Source organism: Seriola aureovittata, chromosome 11 (genome assembly GCF_021018895.1).
Source record: "Seriola aureovittata isolate HTS-2021-v1 ecotype China chromosome 11, ASM2101889v1, whole genome shotgun sequence".
NCBI classification, from domain to species: Eukaryota; Metazoa; Chordata; class Actinopteri; order Carangiformes; family Carangidae; genus Seriola; species Seriola aureovittata.
In genome coordinates, this window is record NC_079374.1 from 16,548,336 (window position 1) to 16,574,013 (window position 25,678).

The 25,678-nt window shown below is 39.5% G+C and overlaps 1 protein-coding gene across 1 annotated transcript in view; it reads left to right on the top strand.

Moving 5' to 3' along the window:
* Positions 1-49: 49 nt before the first annotated feature.
* tmem198a (transmembrane protein 198a) overlaps positions 50-25,678 on the top strand; it is a 35,976-nt gene continuing 10,347 nt past the window's right edge. Inside the window, exons 1-4 of the mRNA XM_056390156.1 lie at positions 50-564; positions 19,890-20,129; positions 23,740-23,978; positions 24,398-24,610. Coding sequence (XP_056246131.1) covers positions 19,991-20,129; positions 23,740-23,978; positions 24,398-24,610 — 591 coding nt within the window. The 5' untranslated portion in view covers positions 50-564; positions 19,890-19,990. The remainder of the gene's footprint in view (positions 565-19,889; positions 20,130-23,739; positions 23,979-24,397; positions 24,611-25,678) is intronic.

Sequence of the window (25,678 nt, forward strand, 5' to 3'; positions counted from 1 at the left end):
CCTCCTGTGCTGCGGGAATGGTTTAACCCGTTGAGAGTGAGAGAGAGAGAGAAAGAGAGAGAGAGATTAAGAGAGAGACAGGGAGCACAAAGGAAGCGCATATAGTGGTCGTTTAGGAGGGATATAATTGGGCGCATGATGTAAACATGGAATAAAAACCGCAAGGCTGCATCTCCATTTCCCGTCGCTCTGGTCCATTAACGGCGTTCAATATTACATGAGGTGCTGGCTAACAACAGCTCGTCTGTCTGGACAACGGGAGGCGGGCAAGCAAGTGAGAAATAAGCCAAGAGCGGAGGAGAGGAAAGAGGAGTTGGGCATTGTTTCATCTTCGCTTCAAAGGTTTCTGGAGTTGCTCTCTGGCTTTGGACCGAATCCGGTTCACTGAGACACGATGCTGGGTTTTTCAAGCTGACCGAGCCGACAAGTGGAGATTTTCTTGTCTTCTTTCCATCCGCTTTGATTTATTTTGTTGTTGTTGTTTCTTTTTTGTTGTTTCTTTTCTTTTATTTTTGACTGGACTGTGAAGACCGGAAACACACGCTGATATGTTGCATTTCTGAGGTGAGTGAGTTTTCTTTGTTCACCTCAAATTACAGCGCACAGATTTTTATTGAACCGAGCCTGACGCGTGCCAACAAATACAAGTGTCACGTTCTGTCCAGTAATCTCCATCCAACAACAAGAACGAAGAAGCATCCACATTTCCTAATGTTAAAATGGTTCCCCAAAGCCAATTACACTGCCCACAGCCCTACGCCCGTCACTGTAATTGCCTTCGAAAATTAGACACATGGAGGACTACCCCAGCGCTGCTATTGTTTCCCCTCTATTGTTTTCAAACCGGAACATTTGGTGCTCTTAGACAAGACACGAGCTCTTGGAGACCCCTCATCGGTCGCATATCAGTGACAGCCAGATGAATCCTTCATGATGTGTGGGAATTAATTATTGAATGGACTAAACTCTGAATTTGATACCCGTGTACATAATTGGCTTGGACAGCGTGTAAACACTAAGAGCCAAATTGATTGAACGTCACGTGCATCCATATCCCATCCACATCTATCTATCTATCTATCTATCTGACAGAGAAAGAGAAAGCAATTCTTTCTCTCACTGGATTTCTCTCCCTCCACCTCCGCTCTTCTTCTGGGAACAGTAATAGCACATTAAACATCTTCATAATTAGTAGTTTGCCAGAGCAAAGAAGAAGTAATTATAGACAGCAAGCCTGCTGAGCTAAGTGTGCAGGCATTTTCCTTTTATTTCCTTTGTTAAGCATGCAAATGTTGTCTTGGTACCACATACTAGTTCTTTTCTGAGAACAGGCAAAGCTTGAACTTGTGTGTTCTCTTTCCCACTTCTACGGTTTAAGATATCATTATTCAGAAGTGGATCAAAACAAAACCGTTAGACATAAAAGCTGTAGTTAGCTGCTGCCACTTCTCCATTTTCTCCATTCTAATAATGTGTTTGTGTTTGGTTCTGTGAGACCAGTGTGCACAGATGTCCATGTCGTTCAAATGAAGAGCAACATAAACCATCCACCCAGAAAAGATTGTAGACATTCACATACTGTGCAAGCCTTCTACTACAGGGAAAAGGAAGTAATATAACACTGACATATAACAGCATAAAATGAAGAGTATGATTATACAGTTATGAGCTCCGAATCGTCTTTAAAATGACAGATTACAACATTTTGGCCTTCTGTAAGCATGAAAAATGACCAGGTGCAGTCTATTAGAGGAAGTAAAATTACATCCCTGACCGGAGATCTCTTGAGATATAATGACAGATTTGAAGGTTGCACTGTATTTGAATAGCGGATGCTGGGGAAAGGATGCCATGGGAAGAAGCATGAATAAGACGGAGTGTGTACGAGTGTGAAGAAACCATTGTGCTGCTAGTTACTGAGTGCTGTTGTTCAGCTGATGCATTGGAGGGTGCTCTGGTGTCAACCCACAGGGGTTTCTTACTTGGTAGTGTTATTAAATCTTTTAATAAGACTTGCCGCCAGTCTGTGAATCATTTCCTGAGCTGAACTGTGAATCTGTGGCCTTAACGCAGACGATACAGATAATGTTTAAGGAAATTAATAGTTCAATAACGCTACAACGGAAATGTTAAGTAAATAGCAGATCTCTCAGTTGTGTTTTCACCCAGCTAAAAGCATGCATGCTTGTTGTTTCACGACAACACACAGTTTTTACCTGACAGTGCACAGCGACAGGAGTTATTGAGCAAAATGAAAGTGTTTCACATTTACTTTCATCTCCAATAATGTCCAAAAGATAGATAAGATGGATGAGGAGATGGATGAGGGACAGTCAGAGGGACAGAGAGGTGATAGAAATGTGTAACGTGCAATGGGACTCAATCCCATGGCTTTTGAAAAGTCCATTAAAAACTCAAAAGAGACCCCCAAATGGTGTTTTGCCTGGCATTGCCTTTGTCTAGCTAGAGATCAAAAATTCTGTCTCCTCGTGGCATTTTCATTCTCTGTGAAGCTGGCAGAGGTGAGAAAAAGCGCTTCCTCGGATTTTGCACAGGCCTAGAGGAATATCTTTGTTTTTAGACTTTGTCTCTTCAGAAATATCATCCCGATGCCTTTGAATACTTGAAAGAAAACAGCCCAGTCAAGACAAACAAACATAAATATTGGAGAGTATGGATAGGGCAGCTTTCAACTACACAAATATTGTTTCAAATTGTAATATTGGCCTTATCATCCAATATTTTACAATATAAAATGCTTTAATAGATCTCAGTATTGAGGGAAGGAATGGGTACCATAGAGAATATCATTCACACAGACGATACAATTCATGGATTGCCTGTGTTGCAATGCTCACACTGCGCAATGCTTTGATGATGAGTTATATAAGTGCAGTGAACATAAGCCAAAAAGACTCAGTCTCAAGACGGAGTACAAAACGTCTACAGTGGCTTCCTTGTCTGACAGAACTCGTCTGCAACAGGCCTCAGTGTTTTTGTTATATATTTAAGAGACAGATGGATGATGGATTAAAGAGGGCAGACAAGGAGTCAGTGAGGGAGGACAGTGAGTGGAAATGGAAGTTATTAGAGAAATAAATATGGACAGTGTAGCGAAAAGGGAGAAGTTAGGAGGAAGAGAAGGTTTGCGTTATGACTAATGAAAAGTGGGGACTGAGATGAATACAAAAAAATCCCAAGAGAACACCACTTCCATAAAATTAGGAGAATGGACTTCAAGCAGGATGATTAGAGTGGAGAAAGAGATGGGGAACAAAGAAAGAGGAGAGGAGTCAAAAGAGGGAGGAGGGTGAGAGGAAGGATGAGTGTAAGGGAAGAGGAAAGGGAAAGGGTAAAGTCGATCCTAATCCCATTAATACACACCAGTGCTGTCCTTCCCACTGGCATGTTCACATGCGTGCGTGACATATACACACACACACACACACCCACCCACCCACCCACCCACCCACACACACACACACACACACACACACACACACACCACACACACACACACACACACACACACACACACACACACACACACACACACACACACACACACACACACACACACACACACACACACACACACACAGTTTCAATGTACTGGTCAGATATAGTGCTGTTTGTTATTCAGCTCAACAGTATGCTGCATGGACGTCCTCTTTAATGATTTGGCAACTCTATACACTAAACGTACAGACGTCAGTCCTCCATCAGCATAATGAGGACAGTGTCAGGTTGAGAGCCACTAGTTTCAGCCAGATCCGACTCACAGCATATAAGAGCCCTCTGGTGTTGTGGCGTTTTGCGTGTGTGTGTATGCTTGGCTGTCATGGTGGTTTTAGCTGAAAGGGTCTATCTATACAATCTTGGAAAACACGTCTGCTGTATCTATAAATAACATTTATGTCGTACATGCGAACAATATCTGAGAAATGTGTGTGTGGTAGGTGTGTGTGCACAGAGGCATTTGGTATATGTGTTGTTTATAAGGTATGTGTGAACTTTATGTGTTGACTGTGTTGTGCTGTCTCTCACAAGCAAAGACTGTTCTGTGGAATAGGGAATTCTGGTTCATCTTGAGTACAATTGTGGACAATATTTAACTTAAAATGTGGCAAAGGAATCAGTGAGGTCAATTCCTCATGCATAATGTATTGCAGTGCTGTATGTATGTGAATGTGTGTGCTAACATGGTAAATATCAACTAACACAGCAATCAGGAAGAGTAAATGGAGAGCAAAGCTACAATTGAATTCAGTAATTCAGGACGGGTCTACAGAGAGACAGAGCTGAGAGCAGCTAATAGAAAAAGTAAAACATTGAAGGCAAGGCTTTATACACAGTGTGTATACTGTGTGTGTTGGGGTGTGTGTGTGTGTGTGTTACTCAACTCTACAGTATGAACCACAGCCTCCAGTCGTGTGTTCTCATCATCACAGACAAAAAGGTACTGTGTGTTTGCCCCTGGTGGAAAAGGAACCAAGTGTATTTGCGGTTCGTGCACTTACATCATACATCACATACAGTAAAAGTTACTTTATACTTATACTCCATTACATTTCATAGAAACCATACAACCATACAAACCTATAATGAGCATATAAAGGAAAGTGGAGTTGTATACAGTTAATTAAACTACATGTCAGTGTATCAACCTTTTTTTAAAATTAGCTCCACCTGGACCACATACAGCATTAAAATGCTGTTTACATATTAAGGCATAATCGCAGTGGCCATTTCTAGTACTAGAGCACTTTTTGTACCATACATTTAGTGGCTAATACTTGGATTTTACATTTATTTATGTGTGTATTTGTACATTCTGGAGTTGCTGCATTTACTTATGGAAAAGATCTTAATACTTTGACTACTGGTAATCTCTAAGCATACAAGGCAGTCCCATCCTCAGAAGAAAAATGAAGAAGAAAAAATTCTGTATTATTTTTGTGGGAAAAAAACATAATGAAGGAGCATAAGAATAATTATGTAGGAAGTGGAGACATAATGGTTTTACAAAAGATGGAAAATTAGTCTCTGCTAATAGAAACAACATTGATCTCAGTTACCTGTGCAATGCCTGTGGTTTCATGCATTTGGAGTGTTTGTCTTAATGTGACATCGTTCACTTCTGAACAGCCACTATATCAGCTCATGGGGACATTTGAAAAGAGACAAATGGATCCATGTGGGACTGGAGACAAATTTAACACTGTGGCTTAAAGTAGGTCTAGTGTTCGGCAGGAGAGGAGGAGAGAGAAAGAGCAAAGTGGTTGAAAGCAGCAGCGAGACAAATGATGCTGGAAAGAGAGACGATGAAAGACAGAGAATGAGCCGTAATCTGATGAAAGCCTCTTTACTCCCCTGTCACCTCACCTTCAGGTCACAAGCAATGACCAAGGCTTAGAGGGGGATCAATGCTGAGGCCACCAGCATACGCACACACATGCACACACACATACACGCTCTTCAGATCACTTCATGTTACATGCTCTGAGGCGGCCCATGGTACACATGCAACACCTCAAGCTACGCCGGGGATCAGTGCATGGCAAAGCAGTCTTTACTCGCCCTTACTGAGTTGTGGTACTTAATAAGCAGACAAAAAGGATGGATTGATGCACAAAAAAGGAATGGGTAAGAGCACAAATGGCTAGAGTTTGGACATTACTTCGCTTTTGTTTTCGTATGTGTGTGTGGGTGGGTGCGTGAGGGGTCTGTAGGTCACTCAGACATCTCAATAGACTTGTAGCTCAATGGGAGAGAGCGAGAGTGTGAGGAGAAAGTTTCTCAGCTCCCATACAAATCACCCATCCTGCATTTAAACCCAATGACCCGGACAGCCAAACAGCCCAGGCCAAGGCTTTTTCACTGTGAGTGTCCTCTGGTCGAGTTTTATTTTACAGATACAAAAAAAAAAAAAAAAAAAGGCGAATATAATGCATGTGTGCATGAAGGAGGAGGCTGAGAACCAAAGGATTGAAAGGCATTTAAACAGTTTAAATTGTGACCAACCTTGTTTTTCTTAAAAGCTTCTACTTTTAGCACAGATAGCACAGATTGAGTGCAGGTTGGAGCTGAAATGGCCTTGAATTGCATGTTCACTTGCTAACTGGTTGTGGAAAATTGTGATATTAACATTTCTTCTTCCATCTATCTATCTACGTGCGTGGTTTATTTATCAAAGGAACTGTATTTTGTTAAGAATTTGCTGTTACATTGCCTTTAGCAATGTAAGTGTGTCTTCATTCCCTTAGGATTCATATTTCTATGCTTTTGAAACAATGGAATTTTTCTTTTTTTTTTTACAAATCAAGTACCACAAATGGATCAAGATGTGATCAAGCCATGAATAAAATTCAGCAAGAAGAACTTATAGACAGACTTACAGGCAATTAAGACTTCTTGAACTTGTAAAGCAAAATTAAGATGAGGATGCGGAGTGATTGATGAGTGATTTGAGACTGTGTCAACATCTAATATCTGTACAAATGACCATTAACTTTTCAGTTACACTGTTGACCTGCAATACTTGTATTTGCTGCACAAGTAGTGCTTATTAAGTTGCTACAGAACGATCAGCTAAGCAGCCCAATTAATCAAATGTGCAACAATGGAGGCATTTCCAATAGAACAAGGCTATTTGTGCCTTTCTGGTTACTATGCCATCTGTGTGAGCAGGGAGCTATATTCAGCGTTACTGCAGTGTGGCCTGTTAAGAAATATACCTACAACAAATGATTATCTTCATTGTCAATGAATTTGTCAATGAATGAATTTGTCATTTAGTCCATAAAATGTCAGAAAATAATGTCTAATCACACGTCCTCAAAGCCCAAGCACTTGAAATTGCTGTTGACGAACAAACAATTAAAAACACCCAAATATACAAACGCAGTAAATCAAAAAGATACTCACTCAAACAAATACTCACATTTGAGAAGATGGAAGCACTGAGTGTTTGGAATTTTTCCTTCATAAACAACTTGAATGATTAACTTCCTCATTTTATCCCTTTTTAAAGTTGTTATAGACATACAGCAAACAACAACAATACTACAGAACTCTTCCAAGCTTTGTGTAAACAACACACGTTAACCACTGTAGGAAATAGTTGCATGTGATACAAATGCTGTATATTTACTGCATCGTTGTCATATAGTATCATGATATTAAGGAGCATCCATCTGTGTATAACAAAGGCAGCCAGTGCACTACTCTTTTAATAAAACGCCACACTTAAAGCTATAGTGTCTCATCTCTGCCAAGCTCATTATCAAAATAAAGAAGCATATACAACGGTAGTGTTGAGATGATTTTGTGTTGAAACTTTGTATGTGAAATGGTATGTGGAATAGCAATAATTGCACTGTTAACTAAAGGACCAGTGTGCAGGATTTAGTGACACTTGGGGTGAGGTGCAGAATGCAACTAACTCGATACCCTTCCCCTCACCCCTCCCTTCCCAAGCGTGTGAGAGGGCTACTGTAGAAACATGGCGGTGCAGCATGGCGGGCTCCATGATGGATGAGGATTCACTCTCTATGTAGATATGAAAATGTTATATTCCATTTCTGCGAATAGACCCCCCTACATCCTGTGCACTGGTATAGTTTGTATAATCTGCATTAGAAAAGATGCTAGATTGGAGTGTTTTGCTACATTTCTTTGTTACATTTGTGTCAAATACTAATTACATTCTCACTCTATCTCTCTCTCTCACGCACACACACACACACACACACACACACACACACACACACACACACACACACACACACACACACACACACACACACACACACACACACACACACACACACACACACACATACATTTACTGCTAACATAAACCATACACACAGCCTTACAGTATACAATTTAATTAAAGTGTTGCTCCACAATGGCTGTTTTAGCTGTTGAGAGATGAAACTGATAATAATCCAGCTGAGTTGTTTTTATTTGTTACTGTATATTCTTATGCAGATGAAGTTGATGACATTCATTCTCACTCTATCTCTCTCTCTCACGCACACACACACACACACACACACACACACACACACACACACACACACACACACACACACACACACACACACAGTAGTAGTCTCCCTGGTGACAGATGGGCTAGATGGAAACACAGTCATCCTGTTAGTAACCATGACATCAGCAACACTGTTACTCACTGTCACATGCACATGAATGCTCTCCCTCTCTCATTCTTTAAACTGGAAACAGAACAGAAGAGTAAAGGTCCTGACAGATAGTAACCATGACATGACCATCTCTGTCTCTCTGTTCAGAATCAAGTTCCTAAATCGTATTGGGATATGAGTCTGGCACAGAGGAATAGGCCTGTGAATGGTCAGACAGAAAGACAAGATAAAAAGCCAAACAGACAGCGAGTAAGTCTGATATGTATCTGTGCAAACTCACAAAGGGGCAAGCTGGACAATACAAAGACAGTCTGTGACATGGAGAGTCGAATAATGGTTCCAGTCTATGGATTACACATCAGCTATACAGAAACACTGACTCTCTGCATCTGCCTCCTACTAATATATTTGATAAATAATTATTCTTGTTTAAGCAATGTTACATTCATTAGCAATGTTCTGTGCTGATGAATAAAGTAGTTCTAAGTTCCTGAAGCATCTGGACGCTTGGCAAAGGTTTACCCTCAACACTTGCATCCCAGTGTTCACATGCAGTTTCATCATTGTAATCTGTGTTTACATTATAGTTTTCATAGTGTGCACAATCTTATAATAATACCATTCTGCAGATGCATGAAATATAGTAAACTGTCCTCCACACAGACCAAGTCTACGAGTCCACAGCCGTGCTATGAGGCCATAGGCACAGTAGCTAAATGCTAATGTTGGCATGGTAACATACTCCTAATTGTAACGCTAGCAAGTTTTTTACTAGGATATACAATGTTTACCATGTTTTTCATTTGGTGTTTTAGCTACCACTGAGTACCACTGAAGATGATAATAATATTATACTTGCACGTATTTGATAATTGTGCTAGATGAAAAGTTAGGTGATCAAAGTTACAGTTCATCACCATCACTCCTGTGCTGACATATTCCAGTCTCGACCAAAGCGATGGAATGTAATGGGAAATATATTTTACAGTTAGAAAGCAAATTTGCCTCAACCTCAAACATATCCGTGGCATTTTTGTACTTCAGTTCCGCGTCATTTATCGATTGACAGAGCAGCATGTCTGCAGTGAGTTAATATCAGCGGATGTATCAGCCCGCCAAATGGATTGGTCAAGCTCTATACTCTACCTGGTGATCCTCTCTGTAGTATCTTGTTAACTTCACCAGGAGAACAAGCGTGATATCTCACTAACAGCTTTAGTGGCATTAGCAAGGTTTACCTCTAAAACATTTCACCTTTGACTAACCACACTAAATCTCCATCCTGCTTTAGCCTACTGAACTATAACCAACTGAACTCCCTCCCCTGTATTGTATCCTCACACAAATAGTCTGACGACTAACCACAGATAGTTGTGGTTTCATCCAAGTGTTAAGATTTCTTAAGATTTCCAAGATTTATGATTTCGGGGATGCATTGCTTCCACCACTGAATACTAATTAAAACATTCAATGGCATCATCTCTTTGCAGAAACAAGTTGTTCCCATAGCTCTGGACAATCCACAGTACACACTGCCCAGAGTTTTCTTCTGGAGACTATTTCTTAAGTAGAAAGTGGCTCCAGTGAGGTCTGTTTATTACTGGGAGTGATCAAACCAATGTTTCTGGAAAGACATGCTGTTTTTGAAAATTCACAGAGTTGAGGCAGAAAACTCAGAGACCAATATCAAGCCCTGGACAATGAAACAAAAACCATCTGCATATCTAGATGCCACTGGAACTTTGTTATATATATATATATTATATATATTTATTGAAGATGACACTGTTCCTTGAACACTGAAAATGCAGGAAACCGACCTGAAGTTGCCAGAAAGAAAAGTCTGTGCTTTCTTTTGATTTGTGTAAAGTCAGACCCACTATATCTGACTTAAACTTTGTTGTTCCCTGTAGACGCACTTTTGAAAAGAGGATGAGGTTCACCGCCGTATTGTCCTAGCCTGGAGATTCTAATTATGATAAAAAATTTTGTGTGTGTGTGTGCGAGTCTTCCTGTTTTTCTCTCTGTGAATGCATCTAACATCTTGCTCTCTCTCTTTTTTCTTTCTGTCTCCCCCTTTCTCTGTCTGTCCAAACCCTCCAATCCCCACCCTGGAGAGCAGTGTGTCCTCGTTCTGGTGATGCTCTGTCGCCACCACTCAGTGTGGGGTCTCTGAAATATTCATGCTGACACACATATACACACACCTAAAGACACACAGAGACACAAACACTTTCAAACCCTTCTTCTTTTTTTCCCTTTCAGATTGCCCACACCAATAGAATATTAGAAAATATAATTTATCTCGCTGCAGGATAGGAGAGAAAACACTGTACACACTCACACACACTCATGTCACTGGGTGTCACTGTAAAGGCAGAGACAGCCTCACTATTCCTGTGAATTTCCACCGAATGCAATTTGATATTTACTATATTTTTCAGTTGGTATTTGAAATAATCATGTTGATCTAAAGTGCAAATACAAAATCAAGCATTTATAAATGGCAGTCTTTCAGGCAGAGCAACATTTTTCATGTCAACAATTTTTTCCTAATTGTAAGGACAGTGTCTTTTGTAGCAAATATATATTGTTTATACATCAGAGATCTAAAGATCATGGATCTGTAAAAGTCAGCATGCTCATAGAGGTGAAGGTGAAGTCACACTGCGCTGAATGGCAAGTACAGTTTTGAGGGCACAGAGACAAGCTGGCATACGGCAGAACAAATCATAAAAACCTTATTACAGTGCCAGCAGTCCTCAGATTTGATCCGTCACCTCAGACTCCCTACCTATTCGAAGGAGAGAGGAACAGAAGTGAAACTCCAACAGAGAGCACATCACCACACTGAATGGTTATTACGCTGCCAGCGGTTTTGATATGTAACCTAACATTATTGGCCTGTTCGGCTGACAGAGACATGCAAACAAGGATTGGGCTGAGCAAATCATCACGTGAACCATGATCTCTGTCAGAAGTACTGCGGTGTGATTCAGTGCTCTGCTACTTGTCAGCAAGAGAGCAAAAGCGTGTCTGTGAAACACCATTTAGATGTTGTTTTCATTGTAGAGTTTACATACTAAAGCTCTCAAGTGGAGCTAACTGAAAATGAAATCTTTCAGATCACTCAGTACCTGGGGAAAAAATATGATTATTTTGATGTTCCTGCATTATCTTACTTAAACTCAGACAAAAACAATTGAATTGGATAGACGTGTCATCACATGCCAACTTTAATGCACGTCTTATGAAAGTGCAAGCACTTTGTACTGTAATAATTAGATCCACAGTTCTGTTTCTATGGTTACATAGTGCCGCAGTGAAGCAAATAATGTTTTTGCAAGGAACACTGACCTTTAGGTGCACTATTGCTGTTTGTCACACAGAGAAATCAACAATAACACAGGGCTGTTCTCCTGCATTAATGTTAATTTATGGTGTGATGTCTTCCACCATGTGTTTTTGAGGCTGAGTACATACTGTATAAACTCATGGTGACGTTGGCTGCTTCTGAATGAGTGGTCAGCATCAATCACACATGCAAAACTCAGCACACATCACATGTGAGATTAAGTCTCACTTTAAGAAGAAGCTGTAGATTTTTTCAAAAATGAAGTGAGTGCATATTATTGCTGTTATTATTTTTTCCTTATAGTTTTAAAATTTTTACAAACCTAAACCCCACTGTAGGTTACTATAAACATGTGGTTTTTATTGGTTGAAACCCCCATCACCGGTCTCTCAGGATACATGTAACAATTTAAACGTTTTTTCTTTATCTCACCATCACACACCGCTTGAAAACACGTTAGCCACTCTGTGTGGCTGTATTCACCTGAATGCTAACATCCTCACAATGACAATGTGACATGTTGATGTTTATCCTGATATTCTGATAATATTTGCCATGTTCATCATCGTTTATCATCATCAGTGTAGCATGTTAACATACAAACATTTGCTAACAGCCAATAAATACAGAGTAGCCTACTGCTGAGGCCGATGGGAATATTATTAGCATTAGTATCTGACAAATTAATAAAAACTCTGACCTGATGATGGTGCTAGATGAAAAGTCGGTAAATCACTTCTGGGGACCGTGAATGTCTGTACAAAGCTTCTTGGCAATCCAGTCAACAGTTGTTGTATTTAAAGCGTCATAACTTTGCGACCGTTTGAGATAGAGACATGCCGTTTTTTCACGTTAAACTAGAGAATTGGCGCTTTCAAACAAGCCCCTTTCGTGTGAGTCACTTACTTCGGCCGATAAACTAACGTTAAAAGTTATAAATGATTTGGAGTCATCTTATCCTTTGCCTGGAGCATTGCTGCTTTCTCTCTCTGTGTTTATGGACCGATTCGGATCCGCATTCTTTGCTAGCGACATCTACAGTCGCTTGGACATTCCTATTGGCTCTAATGGGCGCCCTCACAGCCAATCAGAGTGTTTGCTTCAGAGGCTTGGCTTGGCCGCCAGTTGCTTGTATACTCAAACTAAATGGGAGTACTACTGTTTTCTTCTGAGCTCAAAGTGAGGAGAAGTTGGTCTAAGTTTATTGTAGTGACTGAAAACAGACAGAAGGATGTGACCAGTAAGATATATTGTCAGAGCAGATTTTTCAAGGGGCAGAAAAGAAACATCCATGAATACTGCTCAAAAGAATGGACATAACTCATGAACAGATAAAGACAGAAACTTTAAAACCCCCAAAAAGTTGTGCAACTTTCTGTGTTTAAGTTTTCTTTCGTTATTATGATTAGCAGTGCTTTTATCCATAAAATAAGGAAAAATTCAACGTCCATTTTTTTGTTTTTTTCTTATTTTATGGACTACTATCCCCTATTATGCTATACAAGTTTTTATTGCAACAAATATTAGCTGAGGTTGTGCTGATTCTGAATCTGTGTTGCACTTGGTGAAACTTTTAAAAATGACAATTTTATAAGGCAAAACGGTATGAGTCTAACTAATAAGTCTTAATGTAGGCCTCGGACTCATGCCACTAGCATAGCTGAAAATCTTCAAGGATGGAACTATTTAATGCTATAATACACTCTTCTTATTGTAGATCTAACATTTGCTTCAGCTGCCTAATATGTTGGTGAATTATAAAGAGGAACTAGCTGAATAGGGTCAGAGGTCAGGACCATCTGCTGCCAGAGACCTCAAAGAAACCACCACGGATTGGCTCTTATTATGCACATTCCCATGGAGACGAGCCCCCTGTTCCATTTGCAGGGTCCTTGTACCGCTGCTGGTTGTTATAGCAACAGACAGAACGTGACATTGTTGCATAATTTGCTGTTTTTTCCTCTTTCTTGTTCTGACCTTGTGGGCTATTTTCTAATCATGTCATCTCTCTTTGGTTGTAGTTAGCAGAGATAGTGTCAGGTCACCACAGAATGTGAATTGAAAAAATCTTCACTCGTTCAAATCAACATGCAGCTTGAAAAATCATGCGATGTGAAGTGAGGATGACTGCAGTTCATAGCTCCCATGAAAATGAACATTGGTGCTTGTGACATCAGCATTTCACATGGTACTCAAGCAGTGGCATAGTTTACAATGTTTGTTGTGACTTTCTCAATTAATTACTTTTTTTCTTTCTTTTTAAGTGGAAAACCCCCAAACTTTAATATTTCATGTCTGTAACACAACTGCTGCGTTTTATTGAATTACTTGTTTCCCTCACTGGAACCACACTAATTCTGCAACATTGTCTCCCTGAAGTCAACAATTAAAAGTGTTGCATCTAGCTTGCTTGTTGTAGCATTGTGTAGCTAAGCAACCTACAACTTTGTCCAAAAATTTATGGCATTTTACTTTTCAAAGAGCTTCATTTTTGTTTCCGCCTATAATATTGGATGCAAGGGAAATACAAAAGTAGAAGAAGAAATAAAACAACAGAAATCACAGTAAAATTATCATCCTCCACCTACATTTTTCCACACCTGGTAAAGACTGTACTTCCTGACCCACTGATTTTTAGTCATTCACTGTGGAGTTAACAGTCCGTCATGACTCACAGTGTCTCTACTGAATATGTAATTTAATGAAATAAAAGAAAGAAAATAAGAGAAAAAAAGTTAGCCATAGAGACTAAATGGTTTGCACACATTTTCCCCTTGTCATTTTTCTTTTTTGGCAGTGAAGTAGTGTCCCTTGTCATACATTCTCAGTTGGATCTTCCTCCTGAGTCAGGGTGCCTGTGGTGTAACTAAGCTGCAGTCTTGACAATCTGTTTCACCACTGGAGTCTGTCTTTCCAAGACAGGCAATTATGAACTGGAAATCCTCCAATTGCCTTTCAGGTTTTTGACCCATTCTGGGCGGAATGCAAACTTGTGTACAGTTTTTGGTTGAAATTGCAAATCTGGATGGGGATGCATATCCAGAATTTGTTAACTTATATAGGGCATTTTAATTTTAATTTTTTTTTTTATTTCCTGTGAACAACTACACTTAAAAGTTCTATATGTAACATCCAGAAAACCTTATCACCAGTGTCATTAATTACATTGGTGGCCATTAAGTGAACTGCAATCAGCAACCTGTTGCTCAGTCTTTCCACAGTGCTAAAACATAGTGTGGAGACAGGTCAAGCTATGTTAGACTATTGTGTCACTAACTATGTTTTTTTGAAGTATGATTTATAAAGCTTAAAAGTGTTATCAGCTGATGATGACCCTACTTTTCCCCCGACGTCGGTCATATTCGAGTTGTGCTGGTAGTCGGTCATTTGTTGACCTCATGATACTCCATTTCTAAGCTAACGTCAACTAATGTTGCACATTGTTGGTGCTGTAGGGGAGCAGAAGAGAAACACTGAAGCAAGGGAGCAAGCATAAATGTCACATCCTTTGGATTTTCCCTGGAATTCCTGATCCAAGTTCTTTGCATATCCATATCCACAGTTATTGGAAACCCAGAAAGTTTGAGAAGGTCTCATTTTTTACATTACCTTATGTTACACATTACCTTTAAAAAGGGTTGATTCATTTAAATTGCTTCATTTTGAATAACAAATTTAGGTGATTGCAAAGCCTTGGTAGAGGTTCTCTCTTAATGTTTTCAAGTTTCTAATATATGCTGTACAGATAATGCATTTTATTGCAGTTTTCTGTTTTTGAAGACGCTTACAGAAGTTGTTTCCAGAACCTTTACCCTAAACTTTACTCACCATAGCCATTTAGTTAAAGTTTCCAAATTACCATATTACCATAGAATGAAAATCAGTTGTCATGGTGTCACAGGTCTGCAGAAGGATGGCAGCAGGGCGGTGTGATGTGTACGGAAATCACTCAATGAACCAGACAGCTGAAATTCTCCTGTCAATAACTGTCTGCACTGCTGAAGTTTTATGTATCCGTCTGTAAGGATTTAACTTCACAGATCAATATAGCATTACACATTTTCCTTGTTCCTCATTGTTATTATTGTATTTGACATGGCTGTGTAGTACAGGTTATGAATGTTAATATGGCTGTCAGTGAAGGCAACACTTAAACACTTTATTATATATGTATCTATATATGTATTAATGCTAATAAGCTTCCATTTAGCTCTTGGTGATGTACTTCAGACTTCTCCCACAGGGAGCGTCATTTACGCCATATCATTAAAATGTTTAATACTAGCTTATAGTTCATCTTCATCTATGTTAATGCTTTTAATTCCTTATTAGTGCAGCGAAGCCCAGAGGCACAGACTCAGGTGGGTGTTGCTGACACTGGAGCGCATCTGATGAAAGGTGCTGTGAGACGGGTAGTTCCTTAAACACAGGAGCTGACATTTAGATGTCATAATGACAGTCAGGAAGTTTGAGCAATTATTTATTGAGACATGTGGATGATTAGATACTAGCAGCCATTCACTGAATGTCAATTGTTAATTCTGCCATTAGGATTTTTTCATTATACTGTAGACCTTCACTTGACTCATCGCTTTCCACACCTCCATCTACAAGGGAATGTGTAAGACCTTGAGTAATGTTGTGTGTCCAGCTGATGACAGTCTCCCTAGTGTGAGTGCAATCTTTTTTCTTTTTTTTTTAACAGTGTGGATGGCATACTTGTAGCATCAATAAAGCAACAGGTCAAATTGAAATCTGCTCATCACCGAGTTGTTCTTACTACAGCTAGGCACAATATGATAGTCATGGTTGCTCTTGTGTGTGTCTGTGTGTCTGTGTACATGAATGCAACAGTGCATCATCACCCTCTAGGTCAATATGGAATAACAAGGGCTTACCTCCCCTGTTTAATCACGCAGGCATATTTGTGTGCATACTTTGAACACGTGTGTGTGTGCATGTGCAAGAGTAAGTCTAGGATAGGCAGACTGGGACACACAGAGAGTATTTGAGTTTGTCATTTGTACTTTGACATGACAAGTGCATTCACCTGAAGGTGAAAACCAGACTAAGGTAAAGAATCCAGAGTAACAGAACCTAATATACACAATCTCTAACCCACAGTGACTGCAAAAAACAGTATGAGTTTTGAGTGCAGTAGTAAGCTACTACTACTACTGGGTACTACTGTACCTAAGTTAATGTACCGTACACTACAATCATCTAAGTCCCAAATGTCAGTTCCTTAAACCTAGAGATGCTGCAGTGGAGAGGTTGGAGAGTTAGTAATGCACGTTTGTACAGTTACTAGAAGTGTAAATGAAAAACAAAAATGCTATAATTGTTACATTAGTAAATCCTCGCTTTTATTTTCCAAAGTTATGATCCGGAAAGAGCAAACTCTCTTCCCGAAATCTGGATTTTTAGTACACAGACTATTTTTTACTACACAGACACGTAGATGCAGATATGTAAAAAGATGCAAACAGGTCCAGATAGATTAAACCTGGAGTCACAAATGTCTATGAAAGTGATGGAAATGGGAAGATGTGTAAAGATTAGGAATAGCTGGAAAAAGTGTGTGTGTGCACACACTCACACCTATGCATTAACGAAAGTGCCTTGGGAAGAGATGTCATGATGGAGACAGAGAACAACCTTGAAGACTGCATCAAAGATGTAGTACAGTACTTGTTTCGTGAAATAATGATAATGCAGGGTAAAATACTGACATTTACTTCCATCTAAATGTAGCCATCAAGGAGTGAGTCTATAGGCTTAGTAGATTTTAATTTGTACCCCGGCTGGAAATTAAACCATTGGGATTTACTGCCTGAATGAGTGTGTGGCAGGCAGCGTGTGGGTGTGTGGCTAACAGCATGAGTCTATGCGCCTTCAATCACACGCATTACACAGTGTATTGCTTAAAAATGTGCTTGTTGAATTTAGTTTAATGCTATTTTTTCTTACCACATCTATAAATTCTGTGTGTTATCTAGTGTTATGCCAGGGTAGAGTGTGACAGAGTGTTTGACTGAATTTGCCCTCAGCTATCACTAATATCAATATGTGAAACACAGCTGACTTTGATCTCTTTTATTAGCTGATGGTAGAAATACCACAAAAAAAGGACCAAAGTTGAAGCTCCAGGCACATTTTAATCCAACATAGTTCCCAGAAATTCCTTTAAGAAAAAGCAAAGGGTTGGATTTTTCAAGCAGTGTGTCTGCAGCTGATTCTCCTGACTGATCTCTCTTGGGGACCAAAAGGACACAAGGAGCTCAGTTAGGAATAAAGTTATTAATACTGGGCTCAGTGCATTATGTATATCTATTCTAAGGTATATGTTACACACTGGGAATATGAAATTAATTGTGAAATCAGTAATTGCTCATAAGTGACAAACAGTGTAATAGCAAAAGCTCCATTGGACCTGTGGCAACATTTACAAATTAAAGTCATATAGTAAGTGGAGTCTAATTATATCACTCTTAATTACTGGTGCAATATAATTATGTTTTTACATGAGTGTTGTATGTTTAAGTCAATAAAAGGATCAATACTTTACTTAACTTAAGTTTGTTCTTCCCTTCATGTGATTTGTTTTTGGTGCAGCTACTCTTAAGGAAAATGTTGTTATTCATCTTTTGCACGGTTTCAAGTGCATATTGCCCTCATAGACCTACAATATTTCTGAAGAGTTTTTGTTCCTGACTTCCTTTAATACTAGAATCCAAAATAGAGGGTTCCGTTGTTTGTGCTTTTACCTTGTTTGACACTTAAGCACACATCCCACTAGTATCTCCTATACACTGTAATTGATATGTTGACATTTGGTCTTGGAACACTCCTTTGTCGCAGCCATAGACCCGCTCTCAGTGCATCTTTAAATCCTTGCTACTCTTGCAGCTTGTGTTGTAAGACCTCAGCTATCATATTTTAGTTTTTTGCTTGATAACATCTCAATTAATCTGATTGTTGCATGAGAAATGGATAATACTCTGTTGTTTCATATTTGTCCTGCATGTTTCAGACAATGGTGAAACATTATACATGGTCAATACCACAGCACTACTTTGTACAATACAAATTTATGACATCTTTCAGCTTGGCACCTCAACAGCAAGGTTTTGGCTGATATATTATTTATAGCTGGTGATCAGATAAGTGGCAAATCACGACTAAGTAGAGAATTGTTAAAGAGTTTTTTTTCCCTCTTAAAAAAAAGTTTTGTGGCACGTATACAAAGCTCACTAACAGTCTAGTTCTTGTGTCACAAATTTCCCACACCATGCAAATTCATGCAAATGCATTCTGTTGATCTTTCCATGGCAACTATTATGTGTGCACTGCAGATCTTCTGCTAGTGGTCCAATACTTGCCAACTGTTGGCATCAATCTGTTGCTACCTCTCTACTATATCCAAGTGAATGATAGTGGCTGAATTGCAATTTTTATTTACAGTGTAGTCATTTCATCTGCTGTGGTAGTTGTTAATAGTAAGAGCGGCTGTGCTGTGCTGAGTTGTTTCTTTTTATGCTATTTTATGGAGCCATTATGTTTTGGGGTTGTCTGTCCATCTGTTCCATTCTTGTCAATGTGATAGCTCAGTGAGGGAATTTCTTCAAATGTGGCAAAAACATTCACTTGGATTCAGGGGTGAACTTATTAGATTTTGGTTTAGATTGGTTAGTTGGTTTGCAGCTGTATTCTGATTGGTCGATTTGTAGCCATTTGCTAATTGGTAAATTTGTTGCCATTTTCTGATTGGTTGGTTTGTATCTGTTTTCTGATTGTTTTTTTCTTTTGGTTTGTAGCTCTATTCTGATTGGTTGATTTGTGGCTGCATTATAATCGGTTGATTTGTAGCTATATTCTGATTGATCAATTTGTAGCTATTCAGATTGGTTAATTTGTAGCCATATTCTGATCTATAGATTGATCCCTGCAGAGTCATCTTCTTCTTGTTGTCACCAAGCTGCACTAGGCACAAACTTTCACATGGACTCAAGTGAACTGATTGGATTTTGGTGGTCAAAGATCAAGGTCACGGTGACATCACAAAACCACAACTCAGGAATTTACATAGCCATCATGACAAAATTTCACACAAATAGTTCATATTTTATACATGATTCTGGATAAACAGGAATGTTACCTGAAAGTAGTCTGTGAGGTATACAACTGCGAAGCAATAATTCTAGTTTCAAAATTATAGAGCATGCTTGCTGCTCTGTACTCACTGCTGAGTACTTCAAATGAGCAATCAATAATCACTCTCTCTTCTCTCTTTTTTCTTTCTCTCATTCTTATCTCACTCCTTCCCCCTCTCTCCATCACTTTCTTTCTGTGCCTCCCGTTTGCAGGTAGACACGTGCCCGTGGGTGAGGCCCACTGATCCAGACATCCTTACACGCCCCTTTATCCCTCACCCCTGCCCCCCTCCCTTCCCTTCACTTCAGGCATCATGACTTCTACCAGTCAACTATTGGGTTTGGCGGAGGTCGGGCTCAGGTGTGACCAGGAGATTGAGAGGAAATACGAGATCGTGCCCTCAGTGGTCTGCTCCATGTGCTGCCTCTTTGGAATCATCTACTGCTTCTTTGGTGAGTGATGGTGAAGTCAGAGCTGTGCTCATAAGGTCTGAGCTGGTAAAGAGCTAAAATATATCTAAAAATTTCTCATGCATTAAATGGGATCACTGAAAAATGTGATTTCATAAAAAGCTTGAATTTGCTTTTAGGGGGTTCTCGTATAATTCAAGAGTCTAGTGTCAAGGGCACATGTTTTTGTGGCTGTCATTTCCTGCTGAAAAGAATTAATAACCCTAAAGAGTACTGGACTCATAGATGTGTCTTTTCATCTGAGTTTTTGCTGACACATACTGTATGCATGCATCCATTCATATGTTAAGACACAAACCCCTTATTTGAGCCTTCGTTTCATGCTCAGAGAGTGAGTACATCTGACTATACACAGTATTAAGGGCTAATTCTAATGAGTTTGGATGTAAAGTCATTACAGCAAAGACCAATCAATAAATAATTAGGAAGAGAAAATCTGCTGTAATGGCTACAGGCTGTCCACATTAGGGTTGTTTGTGTTGCTCAAAAAAATGATGGGTAGAAAATTGTATCTCCACTTGAATAGTGAGCAGGAAAATTGCATAAAAGTGCTCAAATAATGACACTGCGTTCAGAATGTCTCATGCATTTTTGTCCAATGGTACAATTAATTTTTGTGTAGCGCCTTGGGTCGGCTTATGGGAACGTATAATTATTTACTTGCAGCAGTTTTCTGGTTAAAGAAGCAAGATTTTCTTCTTGCTGCCTTTACACCAGTTAATGATGGTTTAGTAAGCAGCTGTTGGAATGCAGACACACAAGGTCAGATGCATGCTGATCGTTTTTTTTTGTTGTTGTTGTTATTTTGCCTTTACTAGACAGTAGACAGAATAAAAAGAGACTGAAAGACACTTTTCTAATTGAACTGTGATTATCACAGTGACAGTCTGCAGCATGAACTACTTGACCAACAGGACATGCTACAAATACTATTGGAAAGTTCATTTCCAAACAAGAACACAACATACACATTAGAGCCATGCACGCATCATCCCACAGAAGCAGGTAGAAATGTGTGCAGTTAAGCATTAACCTCAAATAATACACAAACAATCGGATTTCTTGTCCACTGCTAATGTTCATAGTATTGTATGTGAATTATACAGTAATACAGCTTATAAAATCACAGCGTGCACAATTTAGGTCCCTTACCTCCTTTACCTTTCCTGCCAGTAAGACAACCCCCCAAACCCTGTCAAATACAGAAAAACATAAATGTATAATTTAATTTAATTTAAAAAATAAAATAGAAAGTTGCATAAAACTATATATTAGATATTCAAAAGACACCAACAGGCATGCTGTATTTTGGAAGAATATTGATTTGTTGAAGCTGTGAGCAGGCTTGTTGCATACAAATAGACAGAAGAAGTCACTGAGGCGCACAGACAGCATTAACATTCACTTTATATGTCCTAGTAAAGTATTGGCACCCGTCCCTGCATTACAAACAGTATACAACAAGACTGTAGTGGCGTGTAGCCCTGAAATAAAATAGCTGGGTGGATTAAAAATATAGAGAACGTTGCTACTCGTAGATCCTTAACACTAGTAGGGCAGAAAATGTCAAGTTTGCCCTCAGGGTGGTTTCAGACAAAAGACCATGATGTATCCCACTTTGAATATACAGTTGTATTTCAAGCATTATTCTAGCATTAGCACACTACCATTAAAGTCCTTGGTTTAAGCAACCTAAATGCTATCATTTTAGCATGTTAGCATGTTAATGTTTTCTGTATGAGCTCAATTAATGACAGATCTGAAGGTAGTCTAGTTGACAAAAATCTGAATCACACACATCAAAAACGCTTGTTCATACATGCTGCCAAAAAAAAGAATAAATAACAACAAAAATCAAATACAGAATGGTATTATTATACTTCAAATACTTGAGCTCCATGTCCTTCAATATCTGGTGTCTCTTTGCCTCTTTGTTTGATAGCAAACTGTATTCACAGAAAAAGATAAAGACGTGCATTTGTGATCTCAGTACTAGATCTTTCTCTGTAACCAAAAAAAAAAAAATCACTGTTCTGCAAATGAGACGCAATGCATATTGTTAATGTTTCTCAGAAACCCCACAGTCATATTTGAATGACATGAGGGAAAAAGACATTTCTGCTGGTTATCAGCAGGAAAATTGATTCTCCCTGCTGATAGATGCCTCTTGAGAGATGCCCCTGAAGAATGTGATTTAGTTCCAAGGTTTTGGAAATAAAAGGTTAGCTGTCACTTATTGATCCAGAAATACAAAATTGCAGTAGAAATGATGAGTGATGTTATAGAAACAAGACAGATGAGGCAAGGGGAAAGAAAGAAGAAGGGAGGGTGAGAGAAGAGCTGAACAAATCCAGAGTGAACAGATGGGACAGAGGATTTGATGCCTGGGGGGGAAAGTAAGGGAAGCAATAAGGAACAAAAGAGGGGAGTGGGAGGGATAAGCAGAGGAGTGGAGCAGTGCAACAACGGGTGAATGAAAGGACTGAGGCAGGGAAAAGTGGACAGTGAAAGTGAACCAGAAGCATAGAAGCAGGCGAGGAGAGATGTGATATTTCAAAATTGATTGACGGGAAGTATCTGCTATGGAAGAACAATGTTGGGAATTTGTGATGGCTACTGAGCAAACAAATGTTCAGGTGGCTGTAGAGTATATGCTTTGGAAATGCTCTAGTTACTCCATGTCAGACTTGTATTCATTCAGGCATTCTGCTGCAGAAGAAGAGCAAATATCTGTGAAGAATACACTGGCTTTCACTACACTTTTATTTTTTTGTAAAGGCACGGTGGCTGAACAATATCAAGGAAAACACAGACGATTGAGTGGAAAGGAATAGAAAAATAAACTAGAAGTGTATCAAATGAATGAGCTATGGTCACGAGGGAGGAGCATGGATGGCAGGTCAGATGAGAGGAGGAGTATTGTTCGGCTCAGCTGTGCAATGCCTGAGTACACAAAGATAACAATCTGATGTTGGTTCCCTCTGAGACGCAGTCCAGTCTGAGAAAGAAAGAAGGAGCGACAGAGAAAAAATAAAGGGAGACGCACACATTAAATAAACACAGGACCAAGGGACAAAGAGATTTTAACTGTTGATAATTTGAGCTTTTAATGCTTTGGAGTCGGTTTTCAGTTTTCAGCAAATTAAAATGGAAATAAATTGGTAAGTGAGAGGAAAAGAGATAAAGCCAAGACAGACAGGAGTGACTATAGGGAAAAGAAAAAAAGAAACTAATAGGAGCACAGCTGTTCTTTTAAGCATGTCTGTTGACTAATGAATGTGGATAACCTTTTGCAATATGATGATTATCATATTTTAAAGCAGTTTCATATAGGTTTACAGAGCGCGTTTAGCTGCTCCCATCATCCTCTAATGAGGAAATGCCTCTGTGTGTGTGCACATGCTGCTCCCTTACACACCACAGGAAGGTGGCTCTTATTGTTTTGGTGTTCATTATGCATCCTCCCTGTACGATTTTATCTTTTAAATATGGAGAAAACATTGCGATGATGAACTGAAAATAAATACTGTCGTGCCACTGTTTGCATGCTTGTGAAAGCCTCACAGTGGTCTGTTCGCCATCTCTCCTCCAGGCTATCGATGCTTCAAGGCCGTGTTGTTCCTCACAGGCCTCATGTTTGGCTCTGTGGTCATCTTCATGCTGTGCTACAAGGAGAGGGTGATGGACACTCAGCTCAGCGTAGAAGCCTCAGTGGGCATCGGCCTGGGCATCGGGACCCTGTGTGGCCTGGTGACCATGCTGGTTCGAAGTGTGGGACTGTTTATGGTGGGCCTGCTGCTTGGCCTGCTGGTTGGAGTGGCTTCACTGGTGGTAAGAGACACATTTGGTTGTGCACTTCCTAGATTTGTCATCATTTGCATACATTATCCCCAAAAAAATGTTTGCAATGTGCTCCTTATGATGATGATTGTACTATTATCACAGGAAAGCCTTCTTGGGCCAGAAAGCATGGCATGTGGGGTTGTGATTGTCTATGGATTAGTCTTGGTTGTAGATGGATACCGTTTCTGTCAGTGGAATCTCACTTCTAAATCTGCTCAGTAGGGATATGTAATATAGATAAAGGATTTTACTTTTTAGCCACTTTTACACAGCTTTGACTTATCTCATACACATTTCTTTTGCAACATAAATATTGATGTGACACGGCCCCAACTCTGCTGATTAAAACAACCCCCCTCCCCTTCTCTCTCGCTCTCTCTCTCTCTCTCTCTCTCTCTCTCTCTAAGGTCATGGAGGAGTTCTACCACCCCAAAACAGTGTGGGTTCCTCTGGGTATCCTCCTGGGTTCTGGGACGTTATTTGCTGTCCTCACTCTTCAGTGGCAGTGCTGCTTCGTCACCTTCTCCACGGCCACCTTCGGCTCTGCCATCATCACTGTCACCGTGGATTACTTTATAGAGCTGTTCGCCTTGGTGCACTATATCTATGAGAGACTCAGGGTAGGCTCAACTGTTTCTGTCTTGACCTGTCTGTTTCTGAGTAAACTGTTAGTGACAGAGGGAGATGGTGAAATGCCATTAATTATGTCTGAGGGCAGTCGTGTATAAGCTTGCATGTGTGTATATCAAACAGCATTGCTGCATCCCTGGATTTCGCTTAGGAAGCTGTTTGCCTTGGTCACAGATGTTGATGTGTGTGTGTTTTTGTGAGAGCGAGCGAATGAGAGACAGACAGACTGTCAGACAGACTGACCGATAAAACCTCTTGATATTGACCACTTTATAGAGCAGACAGCAGCAGCGATTTTTAGACGTTTCACCTTGGTGCACTGTCTGCAAAACTTTGCCCGGAGCTTGGGGTACACCTGCAGGTTGGAAATTAAGAGGAAGGAGTGGGTCAATAGTTTATCCGAGAACGGGGAGCTCTGTGTATTTCAAATGTGAGCGGATGAGGCTAAGGTAGGCTGAGTAAAGGGTGGGTTATAGGGATAAAATCTTCTGTTATGGTACTTTAAATTTATGCTGTTGTTGTGATGTATTGGAATACAGTCAGTTTTCTGTCTTTTTTTCAAACTCTCTGTGTTTTATTTGTGGATTTGGAGCCCGAAATCGAATGTAATTCTTAAGTATGATCAAGTTTTAAACGTACCTCTTGTTTTTGCCTTACAGAGAATAAACAATGAACTGTACCCAGAAATGCATTAGTATTAAACCCACACATTTATGCACGTAGACACTGGGCAGCCTTCTGGAGCAGTTGTCGTTTAACATTTAATTTGGTTTGAGTATTTCCAAATGAAACGCTCCAGATCCAGAATAGAAAGTATTGCTTTTGAGGTGCTTTCATCTTCAGAAATGTTATTTTGCATGCAAACAATTAGATTTAATCTTATTATTGTTTTTGGTGTTTGTTCTTTCATAACAAGAAGGCTTATCAAGACAACTTTAAAAACAAATTGAGAAACGTTATTCATGTTTTTTTTCTTAATTTTTTACAGTGACTATTTACATTAATAAACATTTCTGTAAATGTAAATATACCCAAAGGCTAATTTTAATTTGAAGTTA